Genomic DNA, 16,140 nt, shown 5'->3' with positions numbered 1-16,140 from the left:
GAGGCCCGCGTACCGCAAAAAAAAAAAAAAAAAAATCCTATGATAAACCATGATGGAAAAGAACACAGAAAAGAATGTCTCTCTCTCTCTCTCTCTCTCTCTCTCTCTCTCTCTCTCTCTCTCTCTCTCTATATATATATATATGTGTGTGTGTGTATGTGTATGTGTGTATAACTGAATCACTTTGCTGTACAGCAGTAATTAACCCAACATTGTAAATCAACTATATTTCAATAAAAAATAAATAAATACGAAAGGGACAAGTTTGGAGCACAAAGAAAGGAATGGCTATTCCCATCTGACTGAAGTAGACAGGAAAGGTGACATAGAGGAGAGACTGAACTGAATGAGTCTTGGAATTGCTTACCAGGTAGAAAAGGGGGAGACGGGTATCACTTGAGCAAAAACACACTGGGGAACGGCCAGCAGTCCAGCACTGCTTAAGTTGCTAGGTATGTGAGGAATGAGGAGTAGCATTAAGAGAAAGCAGGAGGAGGTACATTACATGCCATGTTAAAAAGTCTGCACATCATTGTAAAACAGTTATACTCCAATAAAGATGTTAAAAACAAAAAGTCTGCACAATAAAGACATTGGTTAGCTATTGAAGAATTTTAGGCTCAGGAAATCATATGATCAATTCTGCAGTTTAGAACTATCACTCTGATGGCAGAGTGGATAGTCGATTAAAGAAGAGAAGATTCAAGCAGGGAAATCTCTTAGACGGTCATTTCAGTAGATCAGGTGAGAGCTAATGAAGGCCTGAACTGAGACAGCAGTCATGGAAAAGAAGAAAGGGCATACAACACAGAGATGTGATGGTATGAAATTGATGGGACTTGGTCACCAGCTGGATTTGGAGAACAGGGAAAAGGAGTTAAGGAGTTTCTGTCTTGGATGACCAAACAGACGTTAGTACTACGCACTAAGAGTGGAAATAGGAAGAGGTTTCAAGGAAAGGTGAGTTCATTTAGGGACACTTTGAATTTGTGGTCTCTCTGTGGAACATTCCAGGGATTGCAGAAAGAGATCGAGGCTAGAGATACAGATTTGTAAGACAGAAACTAAAGCCACGTGCAGCAGATGCAGCAGGTGCCCTGCCAGTACCCCACCCCGACTCCACTCACCATCCTGTGCTTGCCCATCCAGGGGCTTCCGACAGCAAGCACCTGTGACTCCACAGGGAGCTGGGTGGGTGGACCCACCACGTCTGAGCTGGAGAGGGACTGCTAACAGGTATGAGGTTTCTTTTTGGGGTGAGGAAAATATTCTGAAATTAGGTAGTGTGATGTTGTGTAACTTTGTGAATATACTAAAACCAGTAGACTGTACACATTTAAAAAGTGAACTTATACTTTGTGAATCATATCTCATTTTTTAAAAAAATGTGTGAGAAAAAGAAAATCCTATGGCTCAGCTTAACTGAACTATTTGATCCACAAATGTGGCCCATGTTTTCACACCTATGTGCCTTTTCAACTGTGGCTTCTACCTAGAATTTTCTTTTTTCTCCCATTCCTCTCCCCCATATTTCCAAATCCTATTCTTTCTTCAAAGCCCAGCTAAAATCCTCTTTTTGTATGCATTTAGGCTTCCCCAGGTCAGGGGTTATGTCTTGTATTTCTCTGACATTTCCTGCTTATTTCGCCTCCTACTTATTTATTTTACTCTCTTCTCTGTTTAATAGATTTTCACATATCTCAGTTAATATCTTGAGAACAGGAGTTGTTTCATCTATAGATCCTATCAGTTGTCTTGCACATAGTAGCCTTTCAAAAATGTTTATTAAAGCAATACATCAAGGACTGTAATGTTTTAAGGAGAATCTAGGAAAAAAAGACAAACTAAATTAACAACAATCAGCTTTCTGCTAAACACTCCATCATCATCATTTAAGTGACTATGATACAATGTAAAGTCTAGGGTTATGTAGTCATAATTTTTTTCTGGAAAGACTTGAGATTTTGAAATTTGAGGTGTCATGATCAGAGTACAATTTATAGTAAAATGTTCAGGTCATTATAGTCTAACTATATTAAAAATAAAACCACAAAACATAAAACTGTTCAGTGATTTTATCCTGCACTGGAACACATGAAACTACTAGTGTAGAAAATGTTGCAGTGATGGTTTCTGGTCAGTTGAGGATCTTCCTTTGATGAAGTGAAAAGGAATTCATTGTATAGCCATAGGGATTCCTGTTCCTTTTAAACTCTTTGTTATTATTTTAAATTTCCCTCCATACACTCAAGCTCAGCAACTTTTCTTTCTCTCTTCTTCCACAACAGGAGGAGATGTGGCGATGTTAGAACTCTAACTCTTCAACATGAATAATAATAGCTAACATTTACTGAGCATTCACCATGTGAGTTTTTAAAAATGTTTTCCATGTGTTTGCTCATTTAGTCTTTATACAACTCATGGGGGAAGGACTACTATAAACCAAGTTAACAGTCGATGAGACTGAAGCACATAGAGGTTAACTTGCCCATGGTCACACAGCTTGATAAAAGGTAAGCTCACAATGCATCCTCAGGCAGACTACCTTTAATGCCCATTACAGGTGTAGTGCATTCGATGCTTTTTTTTTTTTTCATTTAATTCTCACAACAACCCTATAGGGTGAGTAATTATCTCCCCTTATTTCATATGCAAAGAAACCGATTCTTAGTGAGATTAAGTAACATGCAATTGCTAATTGGCAGAGCCTAGGTTGGATTCCGTCTTCAAAGTCCTACTCCAACCCATTCCTTCCAGCTGGCTCCTCAGGGCTGGTGCAGCTTCCAGACTGTGAGTGAGGGGGGCCCACTTCCCTAACTCCGCTGCTCTGCTCAGTGATGGTACAAAAATTAATTGTAATACCGGCCCCCTACCCAGGTCTGTAGCACCTTTATTCTCTTTCTCAATTGGCTTTTTAAATATATTATAACCAGTTTACAGTATTTCAAGCAGAGGGTTTTAATTAATACTCAATTAGAATGAAATCCAGAAGCACATTTGTACATTACCTCCTCTTTCTTGGGAAACCTCCTTCTTTGCAACCACAAAGATAAACAGGAATTATTGTGGATGAGCAAGGTAATTGTTTTTTAATTGCAAATTACCTGATATTAAATTTTAAGGACACCATATGAAATCCTAGGTAGAACATAGGCAGTAACCGCTCCTTTTAGTTACCAGAGTTTTCTAATTCTCCTTTTAGTCAAACCATCCTCACCACACCTCTCTGATTACACACTGTGTTATAAATATATCTGTATATATAAATATGCATATAAAAATATATTTGCATATATTGATAACATAATCCATAATCAAATAGTAAAGTATATAAAGCTACATATAAGTGCAAATAAAGAAAAGGGAGCTGTTATATGGAATAAACAGAGAAAGCTATAAAAAAATGGATGAATGTGCCTGGCCCAGAGCTGGTGTTCATATAATATAATGAATATTAGATATAGATATTATCTGTAGGGTTTATATCCAAGCAGAAGACTATGGGCTTCTACAAGTTCAGTAAGAGGAAGGGCAGATAAGGGGAGCGCAGGGGGATCTGCTATATACTCAATCCACAATCAAATGTGATAAGTGACATAAGAATTATCCATCAAGGGCTACCAGAGCACAGAACGATTATTGACAGCCTGCAAATCAGGGAAGAGAGTTCCAAGGGTATAACAGTTCATCCTAGTCTAGAAGACCAATGAAAATCTCTTGCAGCAATCCAGATATGGAGGGTCTAGACCAGGGTAGTGGCAGTGGAAACTGAGGAAGGACATTTTGAAGAATATATCAAGTATATCTCTGCTGAAAAAGAAATAGATCCTGAAGCATTTTTTCCAATAACTGTTTTACTAACTCTATATTGATACCCAAATGCTTTCTGAATTTTTCACCTATCTTTCAAGGTCATGAAGAAAGACACAAAACCAAAATAATTTTCCAGTAATCACATTCTATAAATTAAAACCACCTCAAGTTTTGAAATAATGACTATTTCTTCCAGTGGGGCCTTAACAAATCATGTTTTTCTGCATTTAGGATTCTGAATTAAGTAACTCTGCTACCTTAGGTCACAACAGTGTTGACTTTTTTTGCTTCTTTTAAATAGCACGTGTGAATGGTTGTGTTGTTAACCATTAAGTACAAGGGGTAGGGGCAGTAACTCTAGGGCAAGATTTGCAACTACAGTCACAGAAGAGGAACACTGAGCTCCTAGTTTTCAAAAAACACCAAGAAGAAAAATCTTTTCCATCTTGGTCATTCTGATTATATTTTCTCTCAAGGATAAAAATCTCACATGCATGTATTAAACCTAATCTTTACCCTTCAGTGCTCTTGGCATAGGAATGGAATGTCCTGAGGAAACTGTAGTTCATGTCAAGCAAAAAAATTACAGGTACAAAGACAGTCTTACACTTAAATGTATTATTGAAAGATTCACCTTTCAGTGATTTGAAAGGAGATGATTTCATTTTTAAAAAGAGAAGTGGAAAAGTGGAAATGAAATGACCATGTGTATGTGTATATATAATATAAATGTATATATGTTTATATGTATATATAATATATATGTATATGTATATACACATATATATTCTCATACACACAAATCCTTGCACCTCTGTAAAACAGCTTGCTTCATTTAGAAAAGTTACTTTTAGAAAGAGTAACTTCTGTCTCTTTAAGGACCACGAGTGAAAATGGGAGTCACTAGTGAGATGGGACTGGCTGTGAACTGCTCCAATGAGATCCTGGGAATCTTGCTGAGAGAGGATATTTGGGTTTGGACTGAAATGTCAGCTGTGAAGTGGAAGGAAGAAAAAGGCAAAGTTAGGTAAGAGCATTTTTTGTTTTTGCTTTTTTTTAAAGAAACTTGAGTGAATTTACTTTCAATTTTAAGTAAAAGAATAGCAGAATAAGACTACAAAATATAATTAGACTGAATTGGATATTATTGAATGTGAGACAATTAGTATCTTCTAATTTCCAAAAATGTTTCAGAAACATCTTTTAAAAATATAGCTTTGGAGTAGATCAGAGTCATACAGAATTTTACTTGCCCGGTCTTTAATATAAATTATTTTAAAATTCCCACTTAAGTTTAAATCCAGGGACATCCAGTAAGATTTATGACTTGGTATAAAAAGTAGGGACCCACTTAGCTTTCTTTGCTCTCTGTTCTCAAAAACTGCCCTCGACCTCTGCATGGGGATGGATGGATTATTGCCTGCAACCCATCCGCTTGTTTCAATATAATTTACTTGAGATATACTGGGGATGAAATTTGGACATAAGGAGACCTGGGTCTTTTCTGGGACAATGGTTGTCAGCTGCTCACGCTTTTCTCTCACATAAAATATGTATAATTTAACACCTAATGTATTTTCCCTGTAGATCTCATCTCACCCGCGTCCCCCTTCACCGGGCATTGTCACCCTTGTCAATGTCACTTGGAAACCTAGGTTCGGTGATTCTTGGCTGCACTTCACTCTGATGGTAGGGGACACACTCGAATTTAAAGATGGACAAGTAGGATACACACAACACATTGAAAGCAGAGACTTCCATTCACTCCGCTTTAGGTGAAGGGCTCCGGACGTATCCGCCTGGGTGTGGAACGCCCGGGGCCCCTGTGCCAAACGGCCAGCTGGAGGGCAAACACTCGGGAGTGAAACAGGCGGAGAAGTGAGACGATACCTCAGGGTGAAAACTGCTCTCTACTATAGACCCCTTACAAGTCCCATGTCCAACTTGTCACCTCTTGCCCCCTTGCCAACATCGCCTACATCAGAGCGGGCGACAGAAAAGAAAAAGGCAGTTCAGTAGCAATAATGGGTATCAAGTACAGTGCGTAACTGGAATAAGTGCACGGTCTCCCCCCGCTCCCCAGTGCTCATGGGGACGCCAGGACCTCGGAGGGTGCAAAGCGAGCCTCAGAGCACCAGGAGCTCTTGTCGCCCGCGCGCGGTGTCAAGACAGTGTGCAACTTCCCCGCGCTGCTACCACCGCTTCGAGCTCGCGAGGAGACTACAGCTCCCGGCAGGCCCCGCGCCGACCGCGCGCCCCCGCCCCTCGCGCGCCCCTGCCCCCCCGCCCTCGGGCCTCAGGACGGGACGGGGCGGAGGGAGGGACAGAGGAAGGGGCGCCTGCGGCGGGCGGGATCCTGCGAGGCGCGTGAAGCTTCGCTGGCGCCTGGTCCGGGACCCAGACGCTGGCGGGCGCGGAGTTTCTCACGACCGACGGAGCCCGCCGCTGTAAGTAGTCGCCTAGGGGAGAGCGGAACAGACACCGAAAAAGTTAGCGCCGCAGCGGCCGCCGCTTTGTTCTCCCGGCACGTCGGGTGAGGCGGCGGCGGCGGCTGCAGCCTCCCTTCCCCCACCCACCCGCACGCGGCGGCGGCGGTGGTGGAGGGACTCAGATCCCGCGCGGGGCTGGGCGGCGGCCGCCGGGGTTGGGCGGGAAATTGGTAGAGCGCGCGGCGGGAGGAGCGGGCGGTGGGCGCCGCTGCGAGCGGGGGCGCCGGCGCTGCAGCCAGATGGGGCCAAGTTCCGGCGTGAGCGCCGACGCCAACTTGGAGTCGCTCTCCGCCGGCGACCACCGCGCACGGCCTCTCGGACCCAGTCTCTTACCGGGTCCCCCCATCTAGCTCCCAACGCCAGATCGGCGGCACTCACGCTGACGAATTTTGGATGAGCCTTTCCCTTTTCTTTTCACTACTTTACCTTGTACGCGTCGCAAAGAGTAAGTCGACGGCGCTTAGAGAACGTAAGCCCCCACCCCAATTTCCTGACTTTAGTTTTGCAAGTTGCGGCGTACCTCCGAGTCGGTCTCATCCCCGGGAGGGTTTTCTTAAGACGAAACACTGAGTAGCGCGACTGCGTCTTTGAGCAGTAAAAATAACTCCATACTATTCGATTGCCTGTTGGATATTTTATTTGAAGTCATCGCAGTCAGAAGCATAGGCCTTGCCGTGTGCAGGCACGAGTATAAATCGAGCGACAGCGTGTGTGAGAGCTGCAGACTTTCCCATACACAGATTGATGGCTTGGATGTAACTGTCTGTTCAACCACACCCATCCCCACAGGAAATAAGACTACCGGTGTCATCTTTGATTAGGAAGGATAAGTTACACCCTGAACTGCTACTTTGTTCGACACAGCCTTAATGAACTGTAGAGGCAAATGAAACGAAAACTTTTAAAATACCGTAATTTGTACCCTAGAAAACGTTAGCGTGTTACTCTTATACTGTTTCTCCTTTGTACTTAATGCTGCAGTTCCTAAAGTTTTAGCGGCTATGATTTTCTTTAGATCAAGCTTACTAGTAAATTTAAGGCTGTGAGGACACCTCTGGATTTGTGGCTGAAAGCATCCATGAAGTTCCCCGACCGAGATCTAGGCCAGTTTTACTTAATAAAGGAACCCTTTCCTCCTTCCGTGTTAGGATCTGGATTCAGAGCAAGCATGGACATTCAGACAAAAAAGAAGTTACAAGTTTTATTGAAAGTATTTAAAACGTGTCACAGAAGCCTTCATGTTAGGTTTTGCTTCGGTAGGTAATGTAGATGTGGTCGGCCTGATCAGAGGAACTTGAATATTTGACAAGCCAGTTTTCCATCCTCAGTTCTATAATTTGGTATATAGCTTTTAACTTTTTAGGATGACTCAGATTCAAGAATGTTGACTGGTTTATTATCTTGAAATGAATGTTTTAAGCATCTCAGATTGTAGTGAGTCTTTTAAATATATAAATTTTATAAGCTTTCAGTTTCATGAGGTGACGCCTTTAAAATAGAAATTTCTCTCTTAGTGGATTGCTTTTAATCTAAAAACTGCCATGCCCCCCCAAAAGAAAGAGCTTAATAAATCAAGTTCTTGGATATTAAATTTTTAAAATTATATAAGAATTGGAAAAATCTTATACAGAAAAAAAAGAATGGTCATTTAAATGCATGTTTCTTAAGGGACATTTTGTTCTCATTTTTAAAAGACATTCTAAAGTTGATGAAAATATTACCATATTAGAGTTAATTGCTCATTTTAAAAAGAAACTGATTTTACAGAACTTGATATTGGGAAATTATTAGCTAGTACAATTTTTAATTTGATTTAATAATAATCATGCTTATGATTCATAATCTCTGCAGATAGTACTTTGCGTCTCTGATTATGTAATTCAAATTGAACGTGTATGTGAGTGAGCCTTTTGGGAGCAGTTGTCTCATTAATGAAAAAACTTGAGATAATGTACTTAGGAGTTGTTATAATTTTAATTTCAGTGTAGAAGAAGGTTTTCTCCACTTGTGTGATTAGTTTATAGTGGCTGTATGTAAGAAATTGCTCATTGGCTATGAGTCAGATTTTTTCAGATACCACTGGTGCAGAGAGAGGTTATGAAGATACATCAAGCCAAACGTAAATTTGTGCAGCATCACCAGACTGGCAGTCCGTAATCTTGTTACTGGATAAACTTTTCAGTGCCTGAGCAGAGAGCAGACTTGGTGTGCTCTCTCTCTATTCTCTCTGACAGTGGAAAAGACTGAGATTCAAATACCCCTGGTCTAGATGAGCTGAATTTTACCAGCAACAATTTAGATGAATACTGAGCTTTTAGGAGGAAAAGTATTTATATTAATCTAAGGTAATAGTTACATTTTTGAAAATATATAAGTAGATGTAGGGATTGCTAGAAACTGATTTTAAAAACCATCAACAAAGTTACTTGGATTTTTCATACAATATAAAAGCAACATCAGGATTATTAAGCAAAGTCAAGCCTGTATCAAGGTAGAACATGGATACTAACTTCAGGACTCTGGTCAGTATTGTATTAAAAAGGCCATATGCTTTTTGTACATACTAAAAGAATACAGTACATATCAACAGGAGAAAAAAAGACTGCATTCATTAACATTCCTAGCACACAAAACTTAATCGAACCAGGAAAACCTGTTACTGGTAGGGAGTCATGTTAAATATTATGCTATTCTGAATAGGACAAGTGTTTTACCTCTTTACTTTTGCCTTTACTGAGTGCAAAAAGGACACTGGCTACACTAAATAATGAGCTTCGTTTTGAAGTATTTACTAGCTGGATTTGTTTTGTCTTCCGGAATCCTCTTTGCTTCTCTCTCTGCTTCCCTGACTCCTACTTATCCTTTGGTTTTAGCTTCCTTAAAGATGCCTTGCCTGTGAATCTCAGTTGAAATTAGTTCCTCTCAGTATACTCTGTCATATCACTTTTCATGATTTGTAATTGCCTTGCTATTAATGTGAATAGTTGTTTAATGTGTGTGTCCCATATCACACTATAAGCTCCAGAGAGAGCAATAGCCATGTCTGTTTTGGTCACTGCTGTACAACGCGAGTCTCTTATAACAGTCTAGCAGATAATAGGCACTCAGTAAATATTTGTTGAATGAAAATGCTGCTGTTAGAGCTTCTTATAGTTAGAGGCTTTGCTAAGAAATGAGATAATGTATATGTAGGGGGAGTGGAGGGAGAGGGAGAGAAAGGGTAGATCAACTTGTGATGTCACCGTGAAGTAACCCTCCGTTAAGTCACCTAACCTCCAGGGCCTTTATTTTTACCTTGTCTGTAATAATAGGGCAGGTTGGGCTCAAGATTCCTTTAACATGCCATCTTTTGATTCCATTCAATAGTAACAATTTCATTTGAATGAAATATGTGACAGATAATTCCCCCAAAGAATATTTGAGATGTTGCAAATAAACATATTAGAAATGCTTGCTGACTCATAGCTATTAGCAACAAACATATCTAATTGATTTATGAATTAGTATGATGTACTATTGTCTCAGTTTTCTGATTGAAGCATAAAGACAAAATTAGAGTTGTTAGATTTTTTTTTTTATATTTAGTCTTAATATTTTGCACCCTACATCTTGTTGCATCTTACAGATCAAATCAAGGTTCCATAAAGCAAAACAAGGAGAGGGAAAACAGATGGGATGAGTGGGCAGAAGCTAATATGACAGCTCACTTAGTTTCTTCTATTTGTGTTCATGCTGAAACTATAAAAAATATTTTTATGCAAAAGTATAACATATAGTTTATTAATAGTTATCATTCGTTCTGATAGTTGATTGTAATCATAAGACAGTTACTGTTATTTGGCTGATATTAGCAGGTATTATAAAATGGAAAATTAGTGGGAAGATATCGGTCACAAATAAATTATTATTCTTGAACACAGCAGCGTCTTGTATTTTGAAGTATTTAACCTGCATACAGTATTATTCATAGATATTTGACTCACCTTTTTATGACAGTTGTTCAGCTTTTTGAAACTACTCAAGTCAGGTATTTTAAGGACCTCATTACCTCATGAGAAAACCTGTTGTAGGTGGTTGTTAGGTTGTTGGAGGTGAAGTGAAGTAGTACAAAGAACATGGGCTTTGGAGTCCGGGAAACTTTGGTGTGAATCCCAGTTCCATCACTTATTAGCTGTGTAGTCGTGGGTAAGCAACAATTCTGAAACTCTGGTTCCTTTTCTGTAAAGCAGTTAAACAAATTTCCTAGTGTCATAGCAAGGATTTAATGAAGTATGATATCTCAATTGCAGTGTTTAGTATGAGGTAGGAGCTTAATTGTTAATTCTTTCACCTAATTACTGTGAAAATTGCTAAAACTTAGCACTTAGGATAAGCCAGGTACCACTGTAGATATTGTACATGCAGCAGCGCAGTCCTCATAGCTGTTATCTTCATTTTACCTCTACCCTCTACCAAGAAACTGAATAAAACCAATTATTCTCTGTTAATTTCCTAATCTTATGTTTGCACTGTGTCTACCCAGTAACACAACTCCCTGGGTGCCTGGTGTGAGTAGGGATAACACTTCATAAATGAATACATTGTTATCAATAGCAAAAAATAAATCATCCATATAAGAATGAGTAGAAAAACCAATTATTCTCTTAACACCTTTTCAAATATTTGAAGACCATTATTCTGCTTGGTTGTGTTAAGCATAATTTCTCACATGACATTGTTTTCAGCTTTATCTAGATATATACTCTTTATTATTTTTTTACATCAGTATAGCTCTTAAAAGTGTGGACTGTAAAAATGAATACAGTGGTAATGTAAGCTGACTAGCAACCAGTATACTGATTGATGCTGATGTGTTCTCAGTGTCCTGGGGGTTTATGTTTACGTTCGTTCTTTTAGTCACCCATTATATTAGCAGCCATTATTAAACTCTTGGGTTGATAACTCCTCTAATGAACAGGTTCTAAGTCAGCATTTCTCCATTTCTATATCACATTTAACTTTTTGAACTAAATGTAAAGCTTTACTCTCATCATTGTTATAGTTCACTTGAATTTTAGTTTATTTCTCCCAGATTGTACAATCTGAGGATTTTATAAGCATGTCTTCCATGTCTTTATTATCTTATAAATAATCAAAAACAATATAGGGCCAAGGGCAGCGTTCCAATGCACTCCCCTAAAGGCTTCTCTAAGTTGATACAGAGCAGCAAACTTAACCAACTACACTAACATCTAACTCATACTCAAACAACATATTTACAAAAATAGCATGGAATATCATCTTGAAAATTGTTTTGGCCAGAATACACTAATTTTTTTTCTGGCTTTGCTAATTGTGTGATCTCGGGCAAGTACTTTAAGCCAGTTTTCTCAACTATAAAATGGGTTGTTGTGAGGATTAATTGAGGAAACACATATGGAATGCTTAGAACGGTGTCTGGCAGATAGAGCTCAAATTACTGTGAGTTGTTATTTCCTCCATCTAAAAAGGCCAATTAACCCCCTTTTTAAAAGGTGTAAATGTAGCTGATTTGGCATTCTGTTTGAATTCATGCTGACTTCTAGTGATCATTATATTTTAAGTATTGGAAAACCATTTGCTTTCATAATCTATTCTCAGATTTGACTAAGGGTTAATATTAAGTTTATATGTCTGCAGTTTCTGAAATCACTTCCCCAACTCCTCCAGCCCACAAAACTTGAAGCAGTTCTGACCCTTCTCCAGGCCATGACTGTTTCTCCCTTCCTGAGCTCTTTCTCCAAGATGATAGGAGTCAGCTTTGTGATTGCACTAATTGCTTTAGCAATATGGAGTGCATTGCATCTGAACCCGAAGACTTGCACTTCCATAAAGATGTGTTAGTCCTTCGTATTCACCAGGCTCAGGTTTCAGTTCTCAATGCTCTTCTACAACTTTAGTTTAAAAACTCAGAGAAGGTAAGCAAAAGACAAGTTGAGCAATTGTGCCTTCTCAGTGTGCTCTCTCAACCTTAACAACATCCTCTCTCAGCGGTGATTCTCTCAGTTCCTTGTTCTTTCAGAAATAGTATGTGATTGTGGAGACAGCACTTGGTAGGAAAGTGTGAAACTTGGGTCGTGATTCCCACTCCACATCTTAATGGCCATGTGATGCTGGGCAAGTTACTTTATCTGCTTTTGCTTCTGTTAACTCATCTGCAAAAATAATAAACTTGTCAAATTCCAAAGAGATATCATGAGATAAAGCATATAAAACATTTACAAGATGTTAAGTGCTGTACAATATAAAATGGGTTAAAATTACTTATCTGAATATAGTTCTAAAAGCTTTGTTATCTTTAAGCAGTTTTTTTCGAAGCCATACTTTTTCTTGAACTTGCTCATTCCTAATACTATATCTGTATGTTTTTGCTCTTCTGTTATGTTCATCCTCATTTATTTAGCCCCATTAACTACTTTCCAGAGTCATTCTGCAACCACATTGGATGCTTCACTCTTTTTTATCATTAGACTTGTTTACAGGTATATGGATGGAATTTAAATTGAAAGATCCATCTCTTGTGAGCCATTTCACTTAGCCATGGGGTCGTACTTTAAGTTTTTGAACTGTCCTTATGTAAAACTGTGATACATATGTAGCTGTGCTTAGTGTTCTCTTTTTCACTTTTAGAAATTTTTAATGACAAGATCGCTTTTTCCTATGTTCCTGTCTTAAGTATGTCTTTTACACTTCTTTGTGTGTCATATAACTGTTTAGTATATGCTTCCTTAGTTTTCTGAAAGAAATCTGCTTAGATTTAAACTTTTAATATAAAAAAGAATACTCTTGGGCTTCCCTGGTGGCGCAGTGGTTGCGAGTCCGCCTGCCGATGCAGGGGACGCGGGTTCGTGCCCCGGTCTGGGAAGATCCCACATGCCGCAGAGCGGCTGGGAAAAAAAAAAAAAAAAGAATACTCTTGTCTATGTTAGGGCAGTATTACACATCTTTTGTATGGCCGAGTGGTACTTTATTTCTATGACAATGTCAGTTTTACTTTTATGTCCCTTCTGTTTTTGTCATAACTCAGTTGTGTATTTGTGGAATAAAAGTGTTTGACCTTCAAGTTTTAGGTATTAGTGAGGAATAGCAGGGTTTTGTTTTTTGCTTTTTTTTTTTTTTTTTTAGCAGGAGGCTCTCCCTGAAATTATGGGCTCTGATAACTAGATCAAAAAAAAAAAGGCTACCCATTAGGATTTATTGGTGAATTATAAACATACAACCAAAACTTATCATTTAAAAAAAGCAGGATTCTTTTTTAAAAAAATTAATTAATTAATTTTATTTATTTTGGCTGTGTTGGGTCTTCATTGCTGCGCCCGAGCTTTCTCTAGTTTTGGTGAGCAGGGGCTACTCTTCGTTGCAGTGTGCGGGCTTCTCATTGCAGTGGCTTCTCTTTTTGCGGAGCGTGGGCTCTAGGTGCGCGGGCTTCAGTAGTTGATGCGCACGGGCTTCAGTAGTTGTGACACGTGGGCTCAGTAGTTGTGGCTCTCGGGCCCTAGAGCGCAGGCTCAGTAGTTGTGGCGCACGGGCTTAGTTGCTCCGCGGCATGTGGGATCTTCCTGAACCAGGGTTCAAACCCATGTCCCCTGCATTGGCAGGCAGATTCTTAACCACTGGGCCACCAGGGAAGTCCCAAGGATTCTTGCATTTTTTAAATAATGTTAAGTGAGTATAAAATATTAAAAGTTTTTAAAAAATTTCTTCCAGGCTACCTACATTTCAGAAAGCATCAACTTTTCTCCATGAGCCCATTCACCAAGTGGAATATGCCTGTACTATTTTAAAAAGCCTTTGTGCTTAATCCTGGAAAAATTTGCTCCTCCAAAATGAAAATGAGGACATTTGAGAAGGTGATTTAAGGTGTGGACATTTGAGGAAGTGTCCCATTAGATCAAGGAACCAAAGAATAAGTACTGAATAGACTAATCCTAAACACTTTTTATTTTTTAAACTAGGAGGATTTTATTTTGACAGAAAAACAACTTTTATTCATTATGTATTTTCTGAAATTAAAAGAGAGAGACAAGAATAGACTTAAAAGAAAATAGATGAAGATGTTTAGTAAATAAACAATGTCAACTCTCTTCTGATGAGGATAATTCAGTTTCCAAAACCCTGGTTGTGGTCCTAAAGACAAGACTCTTCTTTGATGGGACTGATATTAAGGGAAGTGGGACCTTTTGTATATTCAACTCACAGTTGTAGAACTTGCCATCATCAGCATGAGTGGCTTAAAAGAGGAAATAAAGAAGCTTTCAACTAAATCTGAAAGTACAGTCATTTTTTTACCACTGTGATTTTAAGTCCTCTTCATAACCATTGAAAAAGAATTGACAACTGTTTAAAAGATTAAAGAAAGGCAGATGTCTGCAAACAATTCTCCTCCATCATCCCAGAAGTCTGTAATACCTGCAAATCTTCCTGCTGTGCTTCCAGCTCCTTCTCCGTGTTCAAGTCCTAAAACAGGACTCTCTGCGCGACTCTCTAATGGAAGCTTCAGTGCACCGTCACTCACCAACTCCAGAGGCTCAGTGCATACAATCTCATTTCTACTGCAAATTGGCCTTACACGGGAGAGTATTACCATCGAGGCCCAGGAACTATCTTTATCTGCTGTCAAGGATCTTGTATGCTCCATTGTTTATCAAAAGGTACTGTGCATGCTATTTATGTCAGTAGTTTTTCTAATTAATATTGTTTCTACTGCTTTTCTATAAATTATACATGCAACAGTGAGTTAACACGTATGGATCAGTCAGTTGTTTATATCCTAATTCTGAGCATTGGGAGAGAGTCCTAATAGACTAAAAGCCTAAGGTCTGAAATTTCAGAGTCTAACAGCTGGAGCCTATATCCAAGCTTTAAAATACTGCTTATTCAATTCATCTCATTAAGAGCAGGAAAATCAGTGTAAAGTCAAGAGGACTTAAGCAGTCTCACTTGTTTTCAGAGAAAACAGTCAGGAGGTAGAAGGCACAAGGAAGGCATCAAGGGGGCTTACCAAAAGGATGAGACACAGCTGCTGCTGAGTCCAGGTCCATACCTTGTTCTTCCTAGGTCCCCTGTATGCTGCCCTTTTGTATACACTCTTTGTCCCCTTTAGATCCTGATTTCACCTAAACTGCCAGAAGACCACACTCTCTCTGCCTCTTAAAAATTAGGTAAATGAGCTGTAATATATATCAGAATAGAAGAAAATCTTTAAATTGAGGGTGATTTTATTTTGCTTCCAATCTACTCACCCCCTGCCCTGTACCATACCATTTTTTAAGGAATCTTAGCTAAATTTCTTTAATAATCTTGATTCGATGCATGAGCTGGTATGTTCTATGTTTTATCATAAAACTATGTATATAAGTAGTATGAATTGGTTACATTTTCTTTTTAATGGACCAAGCCTATGTTTCAAACAACTTAGTATACTTTATGTTTTAAAAATCCTATCAGTAAGATTAATGTGTTTGGATAATGCTCCTCGTCTTACTGTTTTTGTTTCAGTTCCTTATGCTTCACATGGTTTGTCATTATCTTCTGATGTAGAAATAATTAACAGTCAAAAAAATGTTATGTGGGTTGTGAAAATGACCCTTGTCTCCTGTGTGTTAACAGTGACCTATCTATTTAAATGTGGCCTAAAGTAATTTTAGGTATTCTTTTGTAGATCTGTAGAAACATCTTTGTGTCTTTAAGTATCTTTGCTTTTAATTTCCCTTTCTTCAGATGGTAACAGATGTTTTAATAAATATTTTTGCAACTAGGTTTTTAATTTAATGGTAAGATTTCAACTTAAATACAATTTGTAACTTTTTTGTCTCTCTTT

The 16,140-nt window shown here is 38.9% G+C and overlaps 1 protein-coding gene across 3 annotated transcripts in view; it reads left to right on the top strand.

Moving 5' to 3' along the window:
• The first annotated feature begins 6,149 nt into the window (after positions 1-6,149).
• PRKD3 (protein kinase D3) overlaps positions 6,150-16,140 on the top strand; it is an 82,216-nt gene continuing 72,225 nt past the window's right edge. Inside the window, exons 1-2 of one of the 3 annotated variants that reach the window (XM_007103384.3) lie at positions 6,172-6,260; positions 14,028-14,971. In XM_007103384.3, coding sequence (XP_007103446.1) covers positions 14,684-14,971 — 288 coding nt within the window. In that variant the 5' untranslated portion in view covers positions 6,172-6,260; positions 14,028-14,683. Of the gene's footprint in view, positions 6,261-14,027; positions 14,972-16,140 lie in introns of those variants that run through there. The other 2 variants (XM_028496567.2, XM_028496566.2) reach the window with 2 other exon arrangements.

The sequence above is a fragment of the Physeter macrocephalus genome, chromosome 12 (genome assembly GCF_002837175.3).
Source record: "Physeter macrocephalus isolate SW-GA chromosome 12, ASM283717v5, whole genome shotgun sequence".
In the NCBI taxonomy this organism is placed as follows: domain Eukaryota; kingdom Metazoa; phylum Chordata; class Mammalia; order Artiodactyla; family Physeteridae; genus Physeter; species Physeter macrocephalus.
The sequence above is the reverse complement of the archived record's forward strand: the minus strand, read 5'-3'. Positions and strand labels throughout refer to the sequence as shown.